This window comes from Neopsephotus bourkii, unplaced genomic scaffold, assembly GCF_033783945.1.
Source record: "Neopsephotus bourkii isolate Nb327-2 ecotype Australia unplaced genomic scaffold, CSIRO-AGI_Nbou_v1 NB_1615, whole genome shotgun sequence".
Classification (NCBI taxonomy): Eukaryota; Metazoa; Chordata; class Aves; order Psittaciformes; family Psittacidae; genus Neopsephotus; species Neopsephotus bourkii.
In genome coordinates this window covers 1,277,395-1,301,850 of record NW_026902090.1, presented here as the reverse complement: position 1 = coordinate 1,301,850, position 24,456 = coordinate 1,277,395, and the positions used below count along the sequence as shown (strand labels likewise).

The 24,456-nt window shown below is 53.3% G+C and overlaps 1 protein-coding gene across 1 annotated transcript; it reads right to left on the bottom strand.

The window, feature by feature from the left end:
- Positions 1–10,151: 10,151 nt before the first annotated feature.
- FGF8 (fibroblast growth factor 8) lies at positions 10,152–19,507 on the bottom strand. The gene is made up of 6 exons (XM_061372378.1): positions 19,003–19,507; positions 18,203–18,345; positions 18,068–18,104; positions 15,859–16,039; positions 11,594–11,700; positions 10,152–10,526 (listed from the first exon to the last, which is right to left on the bottom strand). The coding sequence occupies exons 2-6, from the start codon at positions 18,232–18,234 to the stop codon at positions 10,239–10,241; spliced, it is 645 nt and encodes a 214-aa protein (XP_061228362.1). The 5' UTR covers positions 18,235–18,345; positions 19,003–19,507; the 3' UTR covers positions 10,152–10,238.
- Positions 19,508–24,456: the final 4,949 nt, after the last annotated feature.

The window sequence follows — 24,456 nt, the reverse complement described above, 5'->3', positions numbered from 1 at the left end:
CTGTGGGACAGCATCTGGGGGAAGCAGCCAGCTCTTGAAACAGATTCTGCCAGAGTGCATGAAAGACCTCCACACTCACTGCTGTCCCTGTGCAGCTTAGTGCAGGAGAACTGCAGATATGAGCACTGAGGATAATGAGGTCAAACCAACCTCTAGCCACATGTGAACTTATGCAGAGCGATTCTAGTGAAGTCAGAGGAATGACTGTGGCTTTACCCATCACAACCGAGAGCAAAAATGACTCAGACTTCACCAACTGAACATTGGAACAACCAGATACGGAGCCCTCCTGGGCAAGCAGGAGACTCTGGGTTTCAGGATTCATTATAAAATAAATGCTGTCTTTGCTTTAGAGATGTGCTGTAGCCTTTGCGGCAGGAAACAAGGAACAGGAGACTGTAACCATGCCTTAGCTGCACCTCCTGCAGGGACCATCCGTGCCTTTCTTCTTCAAAACAGACTGGAGTTACAGTGGCCCTGACCAAATGAGGGCTATAGCTCCACAGTCAGCTCCAATTGCTCTGCAAGTCCCTGCAAGAACCTCTTGGAAGACATCATCCTGAACAGAGAGATACCACTCCAGTTGGTGGCCACTGCATCATTTCTCCTCCCAATATCCTGGATACAAGCAAACCAACACCAGACTCCATGGCCAGATGCTGCGGCCAAAACACTTGGCTGCACTTCACAAGAAATGTTGACAGATGGGAATCAGCTTTAAAAAATCCCTACAAAAGCTTGGAGAGACGTGGGAAACACACTTGCACTGCCTACAGAAGCTCGGTGAGGTTGGACATGGCACTGTAAGCTGGAAGAGTGCAAGAGCCAGAGCCATGAGATGAAGTTAGGCAATTTTAAACAAAGAATAGCAAATAATACTGCAATGTAGAGTTCCTGTGGGGTATCCTTCCTTCCTTTCCTCAGACAAGGACTATGGCTTTCACTCAGAAGGCACTGAGCAGAATCCTTTCATCTGAGTATCGCAGAAGACTGGGATGGACATGCAGAATAATCCCCATGACCTTAAAATCTGCTCATGTACAGAAACAGGTTCCTTCCAGTCAGGATATGGGACCGAGTCCAACCATCGGTCAGAACTGGGGATTTGGACATGAGGCTTTGAAAAAGATCAGGTCTGTGGTTTTGTGCTTCATTTATAGCTCAGATTATTGCATGTGTACATTGCTTCCCCCATCGGACCACTTCCATACCTTTGCTTGGCCTCTTGCAGATTGATTCAGCTGATTCACTGCTCTGTCAGGATTTCTTTCAGAACTTCATCTTTCTGTGCACTGATTCCCCCACTCCTCCTCTAAAATAGGGCTATGCCATTTGCTTTCAGCTCCATCTGGGAGGTCCTCAGGGCTCACTGTGCCTGTGCAGAGCCCAGACCAGCATCAGCTGCTGTGGCACGAAGTATAAAGAGGAATGAGGATGTGAGACTGCTGAAATTATCCTGGTGAGTCTGTGCTGCTTCTCTTGCTGAATTCTCTGCTGAGGGTTTGGCTCCGTTTGTGTTGGCTGCTGAAAGCTAAGCCAGCTTGATGATGATGGAGTGGTTTTGATGTCTAAAAAGAGCCCCCAACAAAACCAACCATTTCCGTTTATGACTGACCTTCTCAGTTATACAGAAAAGGTCTGAGCAGCCAGAGCTTACCCAGATCCTCTCTGGATGTCACCTTCCAGAGAGGCACCAGTCACCACCTCTTGGAAGGTTGCGTTTAGCAACAGCCAGGGGGGAATGAGACACTCAGAAGATGCGTGGACCAGGATTGCTGTATTCAGCCCAGTTAGATATACAAGCTGCAAATAAAACACTTGCTACCAGACCTGAGGTGTGGGCAAACTAGGTTGTCAGATCTCCTGCTTACCCCAGACTTCTCATTTTCCCCCTTGAGAGAATCAGTTTTTCCTTGTATGGACCAGAGGGAGAAACCCTGTCCAGCCCCCAGATGCAGAAGGTCACTACACATGAACTGCCCAGCACAGGGGGCAGTCCCAACTGCAACCCAGCATTCCCAGTTTCCTCAATAAGGGTAGTAAAATAATCCCAATGAGGAAAAGTACAGAGCTACTTTTAATAGGTATTTGATGAAGTCAGGAAGTTTGTCCTGTTTGCACAAGGAATATCTAATATAGCTAACTACAGAAAACATTCACTGTGCTGGGGTATTTACTGGAGGTGGGATGACTGTACCTCCCATGAAAGGACAGCAAAAGCATGGCACCACGGGGAACCAGATCTTGGAGGAACAGTGCAGGAATGTCTTTGAAACATCTACATGAGTCTTAGGTGCTTGTGTCCTGCAAAAAAGCAGGACTTGGCTTCAGAAACAGAGCTCAGGCTGCCAGTGTGCCAAGGCCCTCGCAGGACCATGGGTCCCCAAGTGCCATCAAAAGCATGAGGATGTGGTGTTGTATGCAAGGCACTCACTCCCTGCCCTGCACCACTCTGCCACCCGGCACTGTTGGAGCTTACATTTCACAAGGTAAGTGCATCCTCTGCATTTTCAAAGTCTTTCCCTAACAGGTGTCTGTGTCCCTCCTCTCCGTACATGCTGCAGCTTGAATTGGCCACTTTGATCAGGGGGAAAACATCCCGGGGGAAAAAGCCCTTGATGTAGTACAAGCAATGTGTTCAAACCAGCCTGCCAGTGCACAGCAGAGAACCAGGGCCTGAAACAGTGGAGAGAAATGGATGAAGACCTGACCAGTGATCTTAAACAAAAGCCTGCCTGAACCCTGGGACTCAAAGAGCATTTTACAGCTTTCATAGAGATACTCACATCTGCAGATGAGTCTGCATTGCTTACCAGCAGAGAGACGCCAGCATCTTTGTCTTCTCTGGAGGCATCCCCAGGCTTGTATATGCTGACGGGAACTGCTTCCCATGTACAAGCTCCCAGCAGGCTGTGCAGATGGAAATGGCCCAGGTGACCTGTAGAAACACCTGAGCATCCAAACAAATCAGACAAACAAATCTTTGAGGATTTACTGCTGGAACAGTAACTATGGAAGAGAGATGGACATCAAACAGTTCCCATTCAGGGGGCTTTGAATGCCGCGATGCTGGATGAGTACAAGTGGCTGCAAGGAAATGTGCAAGGAAATGTGCTGCCTCCCTGGAGCATGGTGCAGCATCCTGGCTGTGAATTCATCCTAACACACCCCAACAACCCATGCTTTGATCAAAATGGATTGAAATCCTGGTCATCACCTTGCCTGCTCTACCGGTGTGGGACAGCTCGAATGTTTGTCTGAGCCAGATGCATTCACAGAGTCCTGGCTTTAATGGCATTTTGTGAAACAGGTTGGCTCCTCCACTGCAGCCCCAACTGCTGAGAAATCAATCATTACCAGCAGTTAGCTGTTTGATGGTTAACAGCCTGAACCGAAGCCAAACTGGTTGTTAATTGGGCTAACAACTGATTTCAAGGGGTTGTTTTGCAGGGCCCAACACTCCCAGCAATTGACTTGGAGTTGTAACTAGCAGCCAGGCGGCAATTAACAGAGCCCAGGGAAATTCGCAGGCCATTACCAAAGGGCCAGTTCCCAGCTGGGCATCTGCTTCTCACGGGGCCATGGGGAGAGCAGCCCCATCCCAGGGCCTGAGTGGGCAAGTACAGCCAGCAAGCACTCAAGGTCCCACTTCACATCTCAGCAGTCAGTTTTCCTGTCGATGTACAGCCGTGGTCTCATCATCCTGCATTTCAACTACTTCAGGACTTGTTTTGTTTTGGTGTTTTATTTGGTGGATTATTTTATGTTGCAGTTGGAGTTTTCCCCCCATGTTTGCTATGGACTTCCACAGGGACACCTTCCAGCCCTCCTTCAAATCCCTTCTCAGGACTCTCTTTTGCTCGCGGAACAAGTAGACCTGCGGTTAAGCGTGCCTTGCCAGCTTATGCTACCTGCTACAGCTGGCCATATAAAACAACATGTATTTGGGACAAGGGTTGTTGTTTACTCTGCAAGCAGCTCATAAAAGAGGAGATTCCAGCCACCAAGGTGTGCTACTACAGCAGAAAGGGTGGGCAAAATCATCACAGCAATAGCGAGGCTGAGCTTTTCCTTCTTCTGCTGCTATAAATCTGTAAGAGGGGGGAAAAATAAGAGAATTAAAAATGAAAGACTACTGGCCATGTCAGCAGGAGAAGCCAGCTCAGGAAGTGGGAACCCTTTGCAGTGCCATGATCATGGCTGAAAGGGGCTACTCCATGACTGAACAGAGGATCCGAATGTGAGCAGGGACAAAGATCAGTCGTGCTCCAAACTTGGGAGGCTCTGGCAGCCCCCTCAATCCCGTTTAAAGTCCACAGGGATCAAGCTCAAGCTTAGCTAGAATGGTAATACATGGGCATGGCTGGAGTGGTTCTTTTGAACACAGCCAAGTCTCCCCCAGCCTTTGCAACTGCAGATTATATCCTGGTCATCACAAGTCGGCCTGGAGGGCTGGTGCTACAGCCACTATGAACATAGGAGAGATGCTGTAAGTCATGTGAAGCCCAAGATCATCCTGTCTTCTTCAAATACAGAAAATTTAAAGTGTGTTTCATTGCAGAGTAACATAGGCCATTTATCAGATAATCTAGAGTAATGGCTGTAATCTTCAACCTATCCACACATGAGCCCTCTCATCCTCTAGCTGACCTGCCACAGGGCCACTGGGTGGATGAGCGCCTTTGTTAGAGCCTGGCATCGATTTCATGCTGACTTTGACCCAGAAAGGCTACAGGTTCCCATTAACAAAGTCCCAAATACCCTTCCAACGTCTTCCAAGAGCTCCTCCACCATGCTGCTCTGTCTCCTTAGGCCCATGGATTATCAGCATCAGAGGACATAGATCGTATGTTCTCACTCCAGGAGGAAGGCAAGCAGTAGACTCGGTCATCAAAGGTCTTCTGTAGCAAAGCCACAGCAGCCACCCCAAACTGCTTACCACAGCCCTGGAGGACAGCCTTCAGCCCCAAAGCAGACTGTGATTATAGCTCCATGAGACCCTCCAACGAAGAAGATTTTCAAGAGCAGACTTGGGGGACTGGCCCCATTTCTAGGGGAGAGCTGGTGCTGCTGTAGGTGTGTGAGGGGAGGGGGCAGAGGCACTGCAAATGGGAATCAGGGTGGTAATGAGGAGCAGATGTGTAGGTGCTTAGAGCATCCCAGGTGCTACAGAAGTGCTAAGTGTTATTATCATGGCCAGGAAACGGACTGTGAAAACCCACTGTACTCCACATCCCCTCCCTCTGTGCCTTCTCCAGGATCTGGACCTGACTCTCCCCATCAGCCTCAGAAAAACAGGAGTCAGTTAGGAGGTGCCTTTGGCTGCCTTTGGTCAGAGGGGCTGTGAGGAACACAGAGAGACCAAGGCTCATCAGGAGTTGGGTCTGGTCCACATGTGGCCAAGAATGTTTGTGCCCTGTCACAGTATGATGCATTCCCCCGACACATGCAATCCCATAGCATTGTGGAAAGATGTTTTCCTACAGGAGACTCATTTTATGGCCACCCTGCCCAAAGTTATCCATCTCATGAGCTCCTGGTCCTGGAGAGTCATTCCCTTGGGTAAACACTGAGCTCGATTCTAGTCTACTCTGCACCTCCCTCCAGGATGCTCTAGTGGCACTCGGGTGCACAGCCAGGTCTTGCTGGCACCAAGCAAGGTGTGGGGCAGTGCTGAGCCCTTCTCACTGGCAGGATGTGGCCCACTGACAAGGCAGTTTGATTTGGAGTGTCTGTATAAGAGCAGAAACATAGGATCTCCCACTGAGACCCCGGGCATCCCCTTTTCTGGCTATAAACCCCGTTCCAAGGAGGGTTCTTTAGAGATGATCCACAAGCCGTGGCTGTCCCCCGCCCCCTCCCCAAGAGGAATTGCTCTCACACAAATGAAATGTGTGTAATTAATGGGCAGGGGGCTGGACAGGTCCGAGATGAAAGCGTTTCCTGGACTTGTCCTTCATTTGCATGGTATCAGAAGCTGTTCAGAAGGTGTGACTTTTCCCACAGGGAGCCCTCAGCTCGGTGGCACAATAAAGCCAGGACTTCTTACCCAGAATTAATTAAAGGAGGGGGAGGGGGATGGCAGGGAGATGTTTGAAAGCTGAGCCTGATGCAATAAACAAACACCCCATCCCTCCTTCCCAAGCCAGGCCATGCCAAGGGGCTCTGTGCAAGCTCCAACCCTGCCACAGCATCACACAGCCCACCCAGCTCAGTGGGCACCCTTCCTGAGCAGACCGCAGTGGTAAAGTGAGAGAAGGATAGAAGTGGAGGCAGCACGTGCCAAAAGGTTTGGGGCTTGGTGAACCAAGCCCTGGTGCGGCCCTTGCTCAGACAGCACAGACCCCTTGTTTTGCCAGTTTGATTTATTCTTGCCAGTCTACTGTTGCTCTGCCATAGCCACATTTAACCTGAAAACAGCCCTTCTCCCTGCCTGGTGTGCTCATCACACATTTAGTTTCCCCACTGGATCCCATGTTGGCTGACTGGACCAGCCCCAGTCTTGTCTCACTAGGCAGACTCCCGAGCATCCCTCAGCTCCAGCCTTGTGCTGCATCCAGGTGGCATCACATGTCAAATACTTCTATGTGCAGGGTCACGCATGCATTGCTGCTTGGAGCTCAGGATGGGGTAGCCATCCCTGCACCAACAGCCAAGGCAGTACAGCTCCTCTCCTGCTTCATCTGCCACCACCCTCCAACTGCAGGGTGACACTGGGAGTGGTGGTGCTAGGGACAAGCACATCCTTGTCTCAAGGCCCTTGCTAGCTTGGAGCAGGGATTTGTGCCCCAAACACTCATGTTAACAGGATGAGTCGATGGAAGGAAACACCACCTCCAAAGCCTCCCTTCCCCAGAATCCCACAGTGCCCAGGGTCCTTGGGTGGCTGTGATTTTCAAGCTGGGTCTACACACTCACTGATGATAAAGGAAGAAGGAAAAGTCCCAGATTCCCGGACTGATGATTGACCCTGCATGTTTGACCAGCAGCCAGGGTTTCTGCATCCCTGGAAGAATAGCAGGTATCAACAGGAATTGTCCCCATCTCCCTGCAGGGATTTACCAGCAGTGGAGGATCACAGACTCGGAGTCCTGCAGGCCCAGATCACTGGGAAGAGCCTGCCATGCCAGGGACTAAGCGGTATCAGTGCAGAGACAGGGTATGAGGAGCCATTAATTAATTCACTTACTCATTAACTAACTAGTAGTGGGCTCTTTAATCTCCCAAACAAAGGCAAAACAACATTTGCTGGCTGGAAGCTGAACAAATTCAAGCCATGAACAAAGCCCCAACTTATAGTGCTCCATGGCAGCATGGCCACCCAAAAGCCCTTTAATGAAAAGGGGCTAATTAACCATGGGCCAAGCAAGCTGGAAAAGAAGCTTCCCAGGAGCCAGCACTGGGTGCTTTTGCAAAGACAGGCTGTGGCAGAGCCAGCGGCAGTTGGGGGTCATACAGAGCTGTGCAAGATACAGAGGTATCCATCTCCATCTCAGACCCAAAGGGTGCTGAGTACTTTGTGTTCTAGTCCTCGGCTGCCCCTGGAGATGGCAGGGATGGGAGAACAGCCTTACTGGAGGATGGGCACTCATGCCACTCCCTTCCCTGCCATCACTGTCCCTGGGGGACAGATGAAAAAGGAGAAGACATCTGCTGACCTGCACAGAGCCACTCTGCTACCCTTACCTGGAGCCGCAACCAGCACCAATTCATCCAGGTTCACAAAGCCATTAGGAAAAGCAATTAAACAAATTATTGAAAGAAGTACCCATAAGGACTATAAAACACCATCTATGCCAGGGGAAGGGTTAGGAGCCATTCACTTTTAGTTCCTGTAGTCTGGAAACCACAACATGGGCTTGGCCCAGCTGTTAGCTCCAGGCTTCTGCAGTCCTTGGGTCCTTCTTGGAACAGATGGGCAAGCAGTGTCCATGCTGTCCTGCAGCCCAAGCAGTATCCATGAGCTGTGTGGTGCAGCAGCGATGCTCAGACATGAAGCATGGCTGAACCCTCAGCCCCTGGGCTTCCCTCCTTGAAATGAATGATATTTATTGACAGCTCAGCCCAGCCTGCTGCATCAGCTAGGGGATGGCTCATCCTTTCACCCCACAGACAAAGGGCACCCTGAGCACTAAGCAATGTTTCAGGCATCCCATAAGGATGGGCAGCATCAGCAAGACTCACCTCGCAAGGCTGCTCCATGTCTGCAATTTATTTTCTTTTCTAGACATATATAACAATTCTCTTGTTGCACCTTTCCATTTCTGAGACCACTTCATTCCTGAATCCCCCGTCAGATCCTGAGAGCAAGATCCAGCATCTCAGCAGGGCTGAGCATCCACTAAGCAATGGGACCCAACAGCCTGCTTTGCACAGACACCAAGCTCATACAGAGCAGAGGGGAGCAGATACCAGCTTTCTCTCTTGGAAAGCCTCATCCCATGCTTACAAATGGTCAAAACTCTGTCCCCACTCAATGGTCTTTTCCCCAGAGGGCAAGGAGGTGGCATCTGCCCATCAAATCTGGAATTTACTACAAGGAAAACGATTTCCACACGACTCAACTGAGTCCAAGATCTCTAGGCATCCTTTCACTTCCCATGTCTCTTCCATTGGCAAGGGGCTCGTGCCAAGTGGCAGCCTCAACTGCACCCTACACCCCAGTGTCCTTCTCCCGTCTGCAACCTGCCTTTCCAGCCCCAGCCCCTCCCTGGAAAGCATCAGGCTCAGTTAGACTAATACAATTTTTTTAATGCACATATTAAATAAATATTTAAATCATTTCATATTCAATTTGTACACAACCAAAACAAAAATCCTCAAGGAAACAGGAAAAAAAAACCAAACAATGCAAAAAGGTTGGATGAAAAGTCACCCCTAGTTCTGGCTCCTATCCAGTGTCTTTGTTTGCCTTCCCCTGAAGAATAATTGCTTTAACCCTTTGGAGAGAGCCACAGTCCCAGGGCAGCATGTGCAGAGCAGGGCTGGTTGGGGATGTTCACTCAAGAGATTTAATGATTCCTTTGGGGCTTTTTTCCCCCTAAATAGAAAATCTGGCATCTGTCAAAACAGGAGTTTTGAAAGAAAACCTCTCCTTTCCTAGGAGGAAAAGGACAGTGGTGTTCATCATTGAAGAGCAAACCTGGAAGAGATGGTTGACAATGGAAGCGCCAACCACAAACAATGTTACAACAAAACCAGCCTGAAGTGGTTCCATGGTAATTTGTAAACTTTTAATTTTATGGATGAAAACTTCCATCTGATTAAAAAAAAATATATAGACAGGAAAAAAAATATCAATTTTGGGTGAGTTGTTCACGTTTTCCACACGGAAAAAAGAAAATACCGGTTACCAGCCCACTCTACGGCAGCCATCAGCTACTGCCTCACCTTAGTAGTTTAAAACAAATCAAGTACCAAAGATGCTCTCGTGGGTCAGAGGTACCAAGTCGGTTCAGGACTTTCTCTGGGGCATCCATCACCCCGTGGCCTCCTGAGAAAAAACAAGTTGGGAGTTGTGAAGCCCACAACGTCTTTGGAAGGATGCCATTGGCTTCCAGCAACCCCTCGCTCAGCTGAAGAAGGAGGCGCATCTAAGGAAGGAAAGCATCCAGTGGTCCTCACCCTGGGGCATTGTAGCTGGCCCCCACAGGCAGTGCCCGCACATCACCCAGGCTGCAAAACCCACCTGGGAAGCCTCCAACCTCTTCTGACATAAATCCCTTCCCCTCAACTGCTTTCCAGCTGCTCCAGCTCACCCAGTAAGCGTTAGTCCAGTTCATTTAAGTAGGACATTGCTCCCAGATTTGCATTTCCAGGTTTTCTTGTTCATTTTAAACGGTGTTATTTTTCCCCTCTAGAGCTACAAAACAAACAAAAAAACATTACAAAATAAAGCATGACCCCAAACAGACTAGAACATATCTAAGTGAAGGGCTCTTCCCCCTTCACCAGTCTTTGAATGTTTCGTTTCCTTTTAAAGCTGGAGTACAAAAATAGAGACTCTCATTTTTTTTGCCTTTTTTTGTTGTTTTTTCTTTTTTTTGTAAAAACCAAACCCCCACCCCCCAAGTTATCAACCACTAGAGCAGGTAATCTGTTATCCTCCCCCCTCCCCCTTTTTTTTTTGGGGTTTTTTTGGGTTTTTTTTTAATACCCATATGGGAAAGTCTCTACATATAATATAGTCCACCAAGCTCAGAGGAGAGTCCTCCAGGAGAGGTGCAGAGGCACGCACATCAAGGGCCTGCCCTGGAGCTGGAGTTTCTAGTCCTTTTACTTCTCCGGTTGAAGGGGTAGTTGAGGAACTCAAAGCGCCTGTGGGGCTCCGTGGTCTGGTGGCCTTTGGGAAGCCTCTTCATGAAATGCACCTCCCGCTGGTGCTGCCGGGTCTTGGAGCCCTTGCGCGGGCGGCCCTTGCGGGTGAAGGCCATGTACCAGCCCTCGTACTTGGCGTTCTGCAGCGCCGTGTAGTTGTTCTCCAGGACGATCTCCGTGAAGACACAGTCCTTGCCTTTGCCATTGCTCTGAGGAGGGGACAGAGGGGGATATTTGAGCAATGGGTGCTTGGCCAGAGGGGTTTCTTTCGCCCTCAAGCTGGACTGACCATTGTGGTAGCAAGGTTTGCAGTTCTGGTGGGCAGCCAACGGCTCACTTTCCCCACCACTTCTAAAAGGCACTATTGCCCAGAATCTGCTTTTCCTTAGAAAACTGCAGGAAGCAGGCATGCTGCTCACTGCGGCTCGCATCCCCATCATGATGCCAGCACTGGGCTGCAAGCCCAAACACAGCTTCTCCCAGCTTTCACTTCCACTGCACCTATACAGTGGAACTTTTGCCCACTCCTATCCTGTCCCCATCCATGCCAGGGTCTTGATTCCCTTGCCAGCACGACCATAAGCAAAGCCTACATCTCAGTGGCTATTCACCCACCCATCCTAACCCCTCTGCAGTCTTCAATATGGGAGGGGCATCCAGGGCCTGGAGAAGTGATGTGTGGTCCATGAGGATGATGCCCATAGATGCAGGTGGCAGGGAGCACAAAAGCATTTGGGGGGTGAGTTCCTCCCCATTACAGGCATCAGCAAAACCAGGGAGGGAACCTGAGTCAACCAATATCAGGAAAGGAGCTGCCATGGAAAAACCTCCCAGATAATCGCTGTCCCAGTAAGATGCTACACATCCAGCCCCTTCTGCTCCTGAGGAGGGTGCATGGAGGCTCAGAGGGAGCGTGACTAACCACCCGGCTTTGGGGCCAGCCCCACAGAGCATCTTAACATTCCTGGCACTTGTACTATGTAATCAGGGAGAATAGCCCAGCAATCCGCCTATTTGTTAGGGGAGATCCAAGGAATGCTCCCCACACAGCACCCGTCCTCCTCACTCACTCCTGCCCTTCCCTCCTGCTGCCTAGGCTGCAGGACAGCTCATGCTCTGCCCTCCAAATGGGTGCTCTGGCTGAGCTCCCTGCACCCCCATCTCACCTCCCCATCCCCATGGACAGGCTCTGTATCCAGTAAGAGCTCCTCTCCCAGCAACACTTTCTCAGTGCCCATAGCACTTCCCCAGCTTGCCCTCAAGCCCAGGACCGTACCTTGCCAATCAGCTTCCCCTTCTTGTTCATGCAGATGTAGAACCCTGTGGCTGCCCCCTTGATGCGCACGCGGCTCCCAAAAGTGTCTGTCTCCACGATGAGCTTGGCTGGGGAGAGCAGTGGGATGAAAGAGAGAGAGATATCAGAGGGGCTCTGGGATGGGGCAGGCACAGGGATGGAGACCCCAGTGTTGTGTCCCGACACGGGGCACTATGGACCCATGTTCTCTGGTGACTGTGTCAGAGAGAACCCTAAAATCAGAGCACAAGGTAAAGAGCCAGCCTCAACCCCTCTACCCTGCCACTGTGTCCCTGCATGACCTTGGTCACATCCCTTTGCACCCTGATCCTTGCTGGAGAGGGAATGGCTCTGCCTTGCCTCACTCTATAGGGCTCAGTGGCTCGGGTGGCACAAAGATGTCACAGAAGGGAGGCAGGGCACACAGCAGCCAGTGGAGAGCAAGGCAGCTGCGCTGCAAAGCAAGGCAGCAAGGAGGCAGGCACCCCCTGGAAAAGCACAGCATGCTGCCAGCTGTCCCCAGCCCAGGGGACACCGCTCCATGTCTCCCTGCCGGGGCAGGGCTGCAGGAGGAGCAGTGACTTTGCAGCTGGCAGGGGAGGCGTGAAGGGTACGGCCATCCTTTTAATGCCTTTCACCTTTGCACGAGTCGAGAGGGCGTATTGATTCGGTCTCATTTTTTAATGGAGGCATCGATCGACTTCCGAAGGAGCTATGCAAATCGCCGGGTCGATGGGCTGCCTATAAATAGACCTGTCACCTTCCCTCCCTGCCTTCGCCCTGGGAACCCGAGCCCCGAAGCCCATCCATCCCCAGGGAAGGGGGAGGATGGGGACAGGACATCCTTCTCTCCAGCCCTGCAGCTGCTGTCCCCAGAGCCAGCTCCTCTTCCCAGGGCAAGCCCCAGTGAGGATGGAGGCTACCCGTTCACACTTCAAAAGGGCTGTGCCAAGCATCCAAGATTTACTGATGGCCCTGAAAAGCCAGACAGGATTGTTCTAGCTCAACACCATCACCTCTTGCCCAGCATCAGCCATAGGCTGTTAGTGTGCCACAAGTGAAATTTGGCAAGGAAATCAGAGCACAGCCTACAGAGCTTCCAAGTCTATGGCCTTATTATGGGAATAAGCTCACTGATGCCTTATTTCTCATTCTCAATCTCTGCACGAAGACTGCTTGGTTCCTCAGGACTGTGGTCTGCCATGACTTGCACATCTCTACCCCAGAATGCTCAGCCACTGGAGAGCCCCAGTGAGGGCAGCAATGTGGCTCTGGAGCAGGTGGCTTTGCAGGAGGATGCTTTGAATGGTAGAATGTGGCTGTGGGCACACACACAAGCTAAAATGAGCCTAAATCACACTCGGAGAGAAGCAAACTGAATTCTCTCTGTCTCTATGATGCCCTGATACTGCACTCTTCATGTCACGGGCACTGCCGAGGTCAATAGCACAAAGCAATAGCACGAGCTGAGCAATGGAAAAGGCATTCTAAAATTTGCTGGGGCCAACTGACTTGGTGCTGCTGGGCAAGCCAGGCTCAATGCACATGCAGGCACCCTCTTCCCACACTCCTTCCTTGCCAATGCCACACTTCAGCATCTCTCATCCCCAAACTGCCCTGTGCCCAGAGCCCCCAGGCAGGCACAGACTGGACCCAGAACTGAGACATTTAGGAAGAGCTAACTCTAGGCTGTGCCACACCAGCACCAACACCCAGATCCTGGCACGCACCCAGCGTCCCCAGAACCAACCACGGGAGCTGCAGTGCTCTGTAAACACAGCACTGAGACAGTGACCCCCTATTTATCTATATTGGGGAAAAGGGGGGGGGGGGGAATTGATCACGGAGGCAGTAAAAGGTTTGAGGAGAATTGATTTTTCTCTCCGAGACAGAAAGAGTGAGGAGGGAGGGACAGAGGAGGGTGGGAGGGAGCAGGGAGGCCCCAGTGAGCACAAAACCCTCCTTTAAAGATGCACATCCCATCTCTTTTGGCCTTTTTCTTTTTTTTTTTCCTCCTTTTTCCCCTCTTCAAAGAGCAGCTGTGATTTACAACCCCCAGCCGGGTTTGCTGCCCTGCACGAGCTCAGCCAGCATGTTCTGTCACTACCAGCCATGGAGGACAAGGACAACCTGTCCTCAGGGACCTGCACCCCTAGACTCATGCAGGCAACCCATGAACCCTGCAAATCCCATCCCCAGCCAGCAGAAAAGCTGGGGTGCAGATGAAACCAGCAAGTCAGCAGGGACCTGTGCCAGCATTCCCAGCCACTCACAGGGATTCAGTCCATGCTGTGGCCAGTGGTGGCTGGCTCGGTGGCAAGCACAGCCCAGGAGGGATGAGCTGGGCTGCACCGGCTGCCCACCTACCCTTAGAATTAAAAAAGTCAATCAAATATTGACAATTAAGACAGATAACAGAGAACACCGGGCTCCATGTTAAGTCGGCTGTAAAAATGTCAGTGTGGGGAAAGGGGTCATCTGCAAAAATAAATCAAGCCCTTTTACACGCCCACCCCCAAAAATGAGATAAAAAAAGCAGAAGGAAGGGCTCAGGGAGGGGGTTCTGCTGCAGAAGTGCATTTCTAAATAACATTTTGGGGCAGTTTTCTTATTATTTTATTCATTTATTTTGGGGGGGGGGTAGGGAGCTGAACATTTTCAATTCTATTCTTCCCCTTAAGTGACAGATTTATCCCAGTAAAATTATGTTTCATGCTCAAACTTTGAAGGGAAAGTGGCTACGTAAATACTGAAAAAATGCAGCGAGACACACTTGATCCCCCAACTGGACTGTGAAGAGGAGAAAGTATTCAGGAAATGTTAAAAAAGGTGAAAGTAAGAAGCGTTTTAATAGTTCTTCCAGACATGGGGGCCTCCCTAGAGATTCATATAGAACAATCCTGAACCTCTATTTTAACATTTACAGACTTGCAACTCCTTTAAAACTTTACATCTGAAAAACTGCTTGTTCTCTTTCTGGTTTAGATCAGTCTTCATTTTCCTCCTCAGCTCTTCAAATGCTTAACCTCTCTTTATTACGTTTTAATAGAGTTTTTCAAGCCACCACCAGTCCCCTCCTCCTGGCCTTATTTAAACCTGGTCGTTACTTAAATATGCACTAACAGCTTTTTAAAATCCAAGCATTATAGATCTAAAACAAGATGGGATTTTCTTTTTGCTTGGGAAATTAGCTAATGCCCTTCCAAGCCAGAGCTGCTCCAGGGTGGGAATAATTCATTTGGAAGATTAACGCTGAATGTATGGAATACCGTACAGACACTGCGCTTGCACTGCTCGCATCAGTGTGACATTTTCAGCAAAGCAAAAGAAAACACCCACAAAAAAACAGAAGAGGAAGGAAGAAAAGTGTTTCTAGTGATCTCCCCAAGCAAGAAAGGGAAATTGCAGCTAATACCGAAGAAAAACAGTCCCGATTCCTACATAGGACACACACGAGTGCGACATAGTGCACTGATCCAGGTGCAGGATCAGGCCTCCCACAGCCTGCCCAACAGCTCTCTGGCCCCGCTGACCCCAATGCAGCCTTTGACCATCCCAATGTGTCATTAGCACATGCTACCAAAGTATTTGGGCTTCGAGTGTCCCCAGCAGAGGGATCGGTCTCCCTGCCCCAGGGCTGGTGGAGATTTTGGGGAGTGGGTGCCAGGGCCATGGCATAAGACAGGCTTTTGTGCTTGCAGAGTCCCTCTGGTTTGTCTCCACAGCATCATCACCCACAGCCAACTGCCTCGATGACCCTCTGCTTGGAATTTGTTTTGAGAAGGGAAAGATGGAGGGGACACATTGGGAAAATGATGCCACTTTGGACAATTCTGGAAGGCTTCCAAAGCAACTGCACATCCTTCCCCCCCTGCCTTTTCTTTTTCAACTTTCCTTTCTATTTCTTTTCCAAAAGGAAGTCTCAGAGATTCCCGGTCTGGGAATGAAATGACTGATGCTGCTCATCACACCACAGCCCTGAGCCCTGAGTCAGGTGCAAAACAAGAATGGAAAAGAAAGGAGCAAAAACCCATCTCGCCGACACCGGTCCCCTCCTTCAGCACAGAGAACCTGCCCTCACCTTGAATCACAGAGCAGCTGATCGCTGACCCCTATGTTCTCCCTTTACAAGCCCCCACAAGCTGAACGATTTTAATGATTTCTGGCTAACAAACAGGACGGAAATCATCAATCGCCACGCTGGGCTGTGAACACCTCCCCTGCCCGCCCCCATTGCGAGTCCTTACCGTGCACATCCCCATCCTCTGCCATTGCATTGATTTTCTTGTTGTCCAAGATCTGCACATGTTTCCCGCTGGTCCGGCTGTACAGCTGGTAGGTACGGACGAGCCGCCGGCTGAGCTGGTCCGTCACCAGGCTCTGCTCCCTCACATGCTGTGTAAAATTAGGTGGGGACTGAACAGTTACCTTTAGGAAATTAAAAAATATACAACACACCATTATAATCTCTACTCCTCAGAGGGGCAAATGGGCTGAGCCGAGATTGCCGGCCTCCAGCCGGGCTTTGCAGGGAGGCACGAAGCCGGGACCACAGTGCTACCTGCACCAGCAAAGCCTCCCAGAGAGAAGGAGCGTTAAGCTCTGGACACAGCAGCAAGAGCCCTTTACAGAGCTGTGCCCACTACAGACGTGCCTTAAGTAGTAGGATGCAAGTGACCTGGGAGCATGGCAGGGCTTGGTGGGTGCCAGCTGGCACTGGGGTACCCAAGATGGGCATCAAAGCTTGGGGCTGGAAGGGATCCAGAGGGGGCAAGCAGGGTGGCACTGGGCTGCCATCCTCAAGGGGCCGGAATGTTCATTCCATACATCTTGCCTCTGCAGGAGTGTACTGCTGCTCAGCTGCCCCAGATACGTACCCCAGCCTCTGCCCCATCAGTTTCAAAAAGCTATCTTTCCTCTGGGTCCCAGGCTCTTTATTTGGTCCCAAACACCCCACTTATTAAACTCCTTATATACAGAGAAGGTAGAGCTACAAGTTATAACAATTACAGGAAAACCATGCCCCTGCCCAGGTATTTCGTGGCATAATAACCTAAGGATACCAACATGCTACCCATGCAAACACATGCCCTATCCACAGTCAGCTGCTTGGTGCCAGCAGCAGGGTTATCCCCAGCCCTGGCACACCAAACCCATTAGCTCCGAGTCCAACCCCTCCAGACCCGACACTGCTGCTCCTGGGCTTTAAAATGCTTTTCATGAGCAGCCAAACCTGCTCCCCCCTCAGCTCCGGCTCACGAGCTTGCACAGAAGTCTTTTTCCCCTCCTCGTCCCAAATCCTTCTTTTAAGTCTGGAAAGTTTCGCTGCTCCCTGACATTTATAAAGATGTATTCTGAGCAAATGTTAGGAGATAGCTCCTTTCAACATCAGAAGGCTGGGACTACCCCCTGCCACCCCCACGTCAAATGGGAAGGTTTCCTCCCGTCTTAAACAACAACAACAGAAAAACCCAATAAAAGCAAAAGCCGGTGCTCTCCCAAAGCTGGCTTTATAGAGATATCTCCCCTTGACAATGTCATCTCTCTGCCTCCGCTTCTGCCTGTGCATGTGTGTTTCCTATAGCCGGGTTTTGGATAATGCAGCAGGATTCTCTCCCCGGCTCTGATGAGGGTACCATGTGGAGGAGAGATCATTAGCCATGCTGCTATTTGGGCTCCATCTCATACTCCAAAATATTACAGCTATGTTTTTATACAACTGCTCACTCCCAGCGCTTCGTTCCCTTCGCTTTGCGGCTGGAAACTTGATAATTTCTTTTCCCCCGAGCTTCCAGGAAAATAAAAAGAAGCAGCTTAAAGGGCATTTTAAACAAAGCTTCTGCACCTGTGATCTCGGGGGAAGGGGGACTTCACCCCGGTTTGAAGGCGCACTGCTCCCAGTGACGGGTATGCTGGTGTCATACAAGCTCTGCCCGGGCTGTTTAATCTATTCATGACGCTCGTGTCTCTGGCGATACACACCAGCGATGCTGAGGTCTGACAATTTTAAGATGGATCAGAACCTGAGCCTTGTAGTGAGGTTTTGGTGGGGTTTCTTTTCCCCCTTTTTAACTACTCTTTACTTTTGGGATGAAGCAGCGCAGGAGAAAAATGCCACAACAGACAAGAGGAACGGGAGCATCCACAGTGCCATTTAAAGCTGGAGCGGCCGAGACCTAAATCTGCTTAAAAATAACCCTGCGCAATTCCTCGAACCCCCGGGTGCTCTCTGCCTCGCAGCCCGAGTCCTCTGCACCTTATTTTGTGTCTCGGGGGTTCCCCCCTCGGCCTCGGCTTTTTACAGCCGGGCCACTTTTGTCTCTTGGGTTTTCAACCGTTCCTCTTCCTTCCCTCCCTCCGTCCCTCCCTGCCGAGCCCGGGGCGCTCGGCGGCAGCGGCGGGGCACCCTCCATCCCCGGGAGGCGAACAAAGCCGGGCTGCCCGGCGGGCACTTACCTGGGCTTGCAAGCAGAGGACGAACAAGTGCATTAACCTGGGAGGGGGAAGAGAGAAAGCAGTAGAGAGGTGTGAACCGGAGCCGGGGGTTGGCTGCGGGCCCGGGGCGGGAGGGCCGGGGCTGCCGGTACTCACACGTAGCTGAAGAGCGAGGAGCAGGGGTCCATCGCGGCTCCGGTGCGGGGCCGGGAGTCCGGGGCCCGGCGGCGGCGGGGAGCGCCCGGGGGGGCGCGGCGCAGCTCGGCTCTGCCTCGGCTCCTCTCGCCCTGCGGCGCGTCCTCGCCCCGAGGAAAGGAGGGCACAAGCTGCTACAGAGGGGTAAGGCCCCCGCCAGCCCGCCCGCCCGCCCAGCCCCCGGGGCGCACGGCCGGCAGCCCCCCGCCGCGGGGTGCCCCCCGCCCCGCTCCGCGGCCCCGCTGCCGCCCCGGGAGCCGGCGAGGCCGGCCCGCAGCCCCGACGGCGGGGCGGGCGCGGCCGGGGGACGGCCGCCGCTGCCGCAGGGGGAAGCCCGTCCGGACCGCCGGCCCCGCTCCCCGCCCCAGCCCGGCGGTACCTGCCGAGCGGAGGGGCGGCGGGCCAGGTGTCGCCGGGCTCGGGGCTGGCACTAAGGGCCGGGCTTCGCGGCCAGCCGCCGGCGGGACGGCCTCCCCGCCCCGTGCCTCAGTTTCTCCATCCGTAAAGAGAGGTTTAAGGGCTGGGAGGGAGGGGAAGAAAGGGGCGGCGGGACCGCGGTTCCCCCGCTGTGGGTTCGCTGCTCCGCGGGCGCGTTGTGGATTGGGACCGAGCGGGTGAGCCCTCCCGGGACGTGCCAGACGTTAAAAGGATTACCGGGGGGATGGAGGAGTTTCGAGGGGGAGCGAGGCTGAGCAAATACCGCAGCCGGGGCGGGGAACGGGCAGCGGGACCCCTCCCGCGCATCCCCGCCTGGCGCTTACCTGGTGGGGCGGGCGAGAGCCCTTAGGGCCGGCGGTGCGGGGCCATGGGGCCGGGCGGCAGCAGCGGCGGGACGGGGCTCAGCCCCGCAGCCCGGGCAGGGCCGCCGAGGGCTGCATTGTTCCGGCGAGCCCCGGCGCTCCTGGCCCCGCCACCTGTTGCGCACCGGGGCGGGGGCTGCAGCGGGGTTGCGGCGGGCGGCCCCCGGGGCCGGTACCTGGCCGGGGCCGGCGCCGCCTGCTCGGCGCTGAGTGACAGCTGCTAATTTGCCGACCGTGCCCCGCTGCCGGTCCCCGCGCTCCCCGCGCCCTCCTTTATCTTATCAGAGCCCATAATTACAATTGCTATTTTGTTTCCTCGAATCAGCAATCAGCGCTATCTGCCGCCGCTGGAGAGGCAGCTCCTGTCAGCCGGCCTGAGTGACAGAGCGGCGGGCTGCACCGCCGCACACGCACACAGCCCTGCACACGCCCGTGCAGCCCTCCTGCACACGCATGCATGCACGCAGCCCTCACACGCACACCCGTGCAGACCTTCCCTGCGCGCACAGCCAGCCTTTTCCATTCAGCCCTCTTCATCCCATTCACACCCCTCACAAACACAGACCCTCGAAACACATGCAGCACTTTGCACCCTCCAGCACATACATACATGCTCCTCTTTGCTTTCCCTTACCCCCCAGATATACCCCCCTCACCTAGCACACATAGGCACATGCCAGCTGCAGTCACAGGACATTTCTGTCTCTCTCACACACACACTGACATACAGCTCACATTTTCCTCCTTGCTCTGGCACCCGCCAGCCCCAGACACGTGCCCACTGCACACTCTGCGTTTCACCCCAAAACACTGCCTACAGTCACCTCCCGGGATGGTTCTCTCAGGGCTGCTGAGGGTCTCACCTGATCTTGTACAGGATTGTCACTGCCAGGGGGTGCTGCAGGCAGGCAGCGGAGCCCGGGCACTGCCCCATCCCTGGGCTGGCCCCACAGGGCTCAAGGAGAAAACTAGCCCCTGCATCAGTATCCTCAGAGCTAGCACAGCACAGGGCAGGCAGCTGCCTTGTTGTGGACAAAATCTCCCACGAAATCTGTCCCTTGTGCATTTCCCTTTCCTTTCTCTCACTGCAAACGGCTGGCAGGACGTTTCTGAGGGGTTTTCCTGCATGTCAAACGAAGTCTCTGGCCAAGCCTTTGGGAGCACCACAGAAACAGGGAGAATAGGTACTGAAGGTGCTCAGCTGAAGCAGGAGCGGGTTTCCATGGGAAGCACACAGCTCATCAGTCCAGCACATGCTCAGGAGAAAAACCTTCTGTGCCAGGCTGTGGGAACAGCTGATGTGCCACAGAATGGGTGACGTGGGTCCCCATATCCACCTCTCCAGGATGCCTATGGAAAACCAGGCAAAACCAGAGCAGGCAGTACTTAGATATTCCCAATGCTCTAAATTCAGGCAATCCTTGCTTTTCTATATAGAAAAACCAAAGGTATTTAGGTACTGTCTATTTTCCAGATGCTGCTCTTTCTCACCAGCGGCAACCCCTGCTTTACCCCTGGTGAGCACATAACCCTGTACACTGCACACCGTGTTCAACACCACCGTGTCCAGAACAGCCCAGGCTGCCTTAAACAGGGAGATTTATGGTGCCCTGTATGGGGTCAGAGGCAGCAGCGAGCTGACAGCACCGCGTGCCCCCTGCCCTCAGCAAACAGGCTCAAGTGCCAGTCATGGCTGTAATCAAGCTGCTGCGGGATCACCCAGGGGCGGCCACACTTCTCCTGACAGCGGATGACAGACGATGCTCCTGCCAGCCTTCCTCGGCCCACAGCTGAAGCCTCCACAGCTCCCATCCTACCCCACCTTTGGGCAAGGGAGAGGCACAAGCAGGCTGGTGATGGCAGCATCACGGCTGCTGGGCTCATCCCACCTCTGCTCCTGCCTCAGCTCCCTTGCAGGAAGGTCGGGTGTAGAGAAACGTTTGCCTTCTTCCATCAGTGTTTCCCAACCCAGCACGGGGTCACCCACGTTTACACCCAAAATGACAACATCCCCCCTTTTGTTTTCTTCAGTAAAAAACAAACCTTTCTGGGAAAGCCTCTCTCCTGTGCAAGGCAGCACAAGGGATGTCAGCTTGACTGTCAGCAGGCTATTGGAGCTAAGCCCGTGGGGTGAGGGTCCCCTCCATCCCCAGGCGCTGAAGCTAGATGGTTTGTCCCTCCTGCAGAGCAGAGAAACCCCAGCCCTGCACTCCTGGGACCAGCTGCTATGGAGCTGGTGGGAGAAATCCCCTCCTGACAGAAAGACCTGGGGACCTGCCGTGTTCCCAGAGCTCCAGGCAGCCATCAGGCTGTGATCCCTGGAGCATGGTCCCATCAGTTCCCACCCTGGTGCTCCACTGCTCCATTACCTCCTTCGGCAGATAGGCGGGGCTGGCACAGGAGTGTGTTACCCTCAGAGGATAGCTCATGTATTTTACATCCTTCGGGGATGTTAAATGCTGCAGATGAAGCATCGAACACCAGAGATGTGAACTGCAGCCCTCTCACCCCTTTTTCCATAAAGCTGAGGGTGCCACAGGGCTGCAACACCAAGAAGCAGGAGCTAAGAGAGGAACCAGGACATGGAGAGGTCTGTCCCAGTCGGGTGGGGGTCCGGGCTTCCTCTCAAAACTTCCACACCTCCACTTCCCCCTTGCACCCACATAAAGCCTCCTGGCAGCTGGGAGCCATAGGGGCAGCTCCTGGAGCAGCCTAAACTGCAGTGAGGCAGTGACCAGACTGGGAAAGGATTTGAGGGGATGGAGGAGACAGCAGGAGAGCGATTGTGAGGACTTGGAGGGGGCTGCCTGTGTCACTGGACAGCAGAGGCTGGAGAGAGAGCAGGGGTGCTATGGGGGCTTCTCCCCGTTCTCCTTGTGACCCTCAGCACCACGTCCCACACCCAGGAGCACCCCAGCACCATCCCTGCTCTCTCCCAGGATGTCTGTTTGCACATCTGCAGGACACAGACAGGTCCCAGCTCCAGCTTCCAGCCTGCTTCTTCTATGGCATCATCCCTGTCTGGCCCAGCCCAGGTCAGAAGTGGTCCACAGACAGTCCTCTCCTCCTGCAGGGCAATGCAAGCCCCTGCTCTCCATGAGAGGTCAAAGCCAGCAAGGTGTAGCTGTTAGCATCTCCTCCCTGAGCATCAGCATGAAACCTCCCTACTGGCATCAATTCCAGAAAGGCAAAGCCAAGGAAAGCAACACAAACCCTACCTTTGGGGCAACCTATCCAAAGTGGGTGAGTCGAGACAAGGGCAAACTGGGACTTCGTATCACAAGAGGAGGCTGGAAGGATTGGTGGTGAGGAGGAGCCAGAAGAACACCCACAGGAGATTTGGGTTGAACATCTTTTTACTAGAGGAGATGATGAGCCGGAGGAGCAACCAGGACATTGCTGCCACCCGCAGAGAAGGACCGGCAGGCACAGCTCCCTGCTCCTGCCAGGCCAGGGACATAGACAGGACCACAGCGCTAATCCTGACTGATGGAGGAGAGCGGCACCTGCAACGGCACTCACACACTGCAACACTGAACCTGCTGGAGGGCGAGATCTGCCTCTGCAGGCACACGCGGCTCCGGGAGACTGCAGCGCAGTTGCCTTTGAATGGGAACAGGCAGTGTAGGCAGTGGGGTGGCTGGCATGGGGCTGGGGTTAGCACAAAGAAGAGGACACCAGAGCGCGGGTAGCGCTGTCCTGCACCCAAGCATCTCCCTCCCCTCCAACACCATAGGATGGAGAGCCACGATTACCAGGATCCTGTAGCACTTTACAGCCATGCCTGGAGGATGCTTGGCCACAAGGCAGGTTTTGCTCCCACCAAAATAACCATGTGGAGGCTTCCCAGCAGAGCCAGAGGGATGCTAACCCATTCCATCCTCACCCTTCCCAGCCCCATGGCCCAGCACCCCCAGCCCTGCCTGCTGATCCTTCACAAAGGGACCGCAGCATTAATGGGGCGTTTCAGAGGCAACAGCAGCTCCTCCATGGCTGAGCAGCACAGAGCAGCCTGGGGCGATCCCACCACTCACCATTAACCTGCCCCCCTCCCGAAGGGAAGGAACTTGGCCAAACCCCACCGGGATGTGTTACATGGGAATGACCTTGTCTTCGCTACCCACAGCGCCAAGGCAGCCCCGGGGCAAACGAGGAGCGGGGAGGGCAGACAGAGCCCGCTCACAATTAATTCTCCTCTCTATTCAATTACTAGGAGCAGTTCTGTGGGCGGTGGGAACTCCAGGCCAGGAGGCTACCCCTGTGTTCTGGTCACAGCCACTTGGAGCTGTGCCCACCCCTGTGCAGGACAAACCTGGGTGATGCGGCCCTGTTAGGTCCCTCTGCAGCAGCCTGCTCCCACAGCTTTGTTTCAGGGAACTGGGCTCCCTCCTCTGTCCTTTGGAGACCATTTCATCACCTCCTCTTCCTCCTGCCCAGCAGCTTTCTTGATACGTGGCCCTTTGGTTCCATAACTTGAGCTCCTGGAAGTGCTGGTGTCAATATTGGCTCCATCACCCTCTAGTGATCCCGTGCTGCCTTCCCAGGCAGTGATGCTCCTGTCAATCAGAGGAGTCCAATCTAGGCTCTGCTTTCCATCCAGGCTGGGTGATTCTGAGGAGAGCTCACCACTCACATCAGCAGGGCTACCAGTATGGTAGGGGCATCCTTGGGCAGCTCAGCATACAACAGCTTCACTCCTGGTCCCAGACAAGAGCAGAAGTTCATCCAGGGCAGTCCATGGATGCACGGATAGATTTGCCATTGGTATCAAGCCTCTGCCTCATGGCTACGTTTGGCTCTGATGAGATCAGTGGGTTTTTTCATCTCTGATACCCACATCCACTGCATGAAAGAGGCTTGGAGGTGAGCCAGGTACATAGGTAAAGATCAGGCATAGCCTGGCAGGGCCAGGAGCCTTGTGGAGATGCACTACCAGACTGCATCCATCCACGTGGAGAGAGAACGGGGATGCCTCTGCAGCCACTCAGCTTGGGAAGGGTTCTGCATTGAATCCCACAGCAGGGCTTGAGTTAGGCAAGCCAGAAACAAAGCCTGAAGGCCCCCAGTGAGGGCAGTTGATGTGGGAGCATCTCAGCGAGAAGGTGGCACCCCCAGCCCTGCACTGTTTAAACCCAAGGTTGAGCTTGGTCTGCTCTGCATCTAACGGGGGTCAATGAATGAGCAACCTGAGCAGGAATGGCCATGCCACATGTGCATGGGAAAGGGGTGAGACACACGGACATGTGAGTGAGGATGTGTGACCTAACAGCATCTCCAAGACCTGGTCCCAAGGCATTCCCCACTGGCACAACTTCCCCAGCACTGTGGCCCCAGCCCAAGCAGCAGCACCCTCTCCAGGGTCTCCAGCCATGCACCATCAGGGGGAGCTGGGAAGGGGGGTCACAGCCAGGCTGG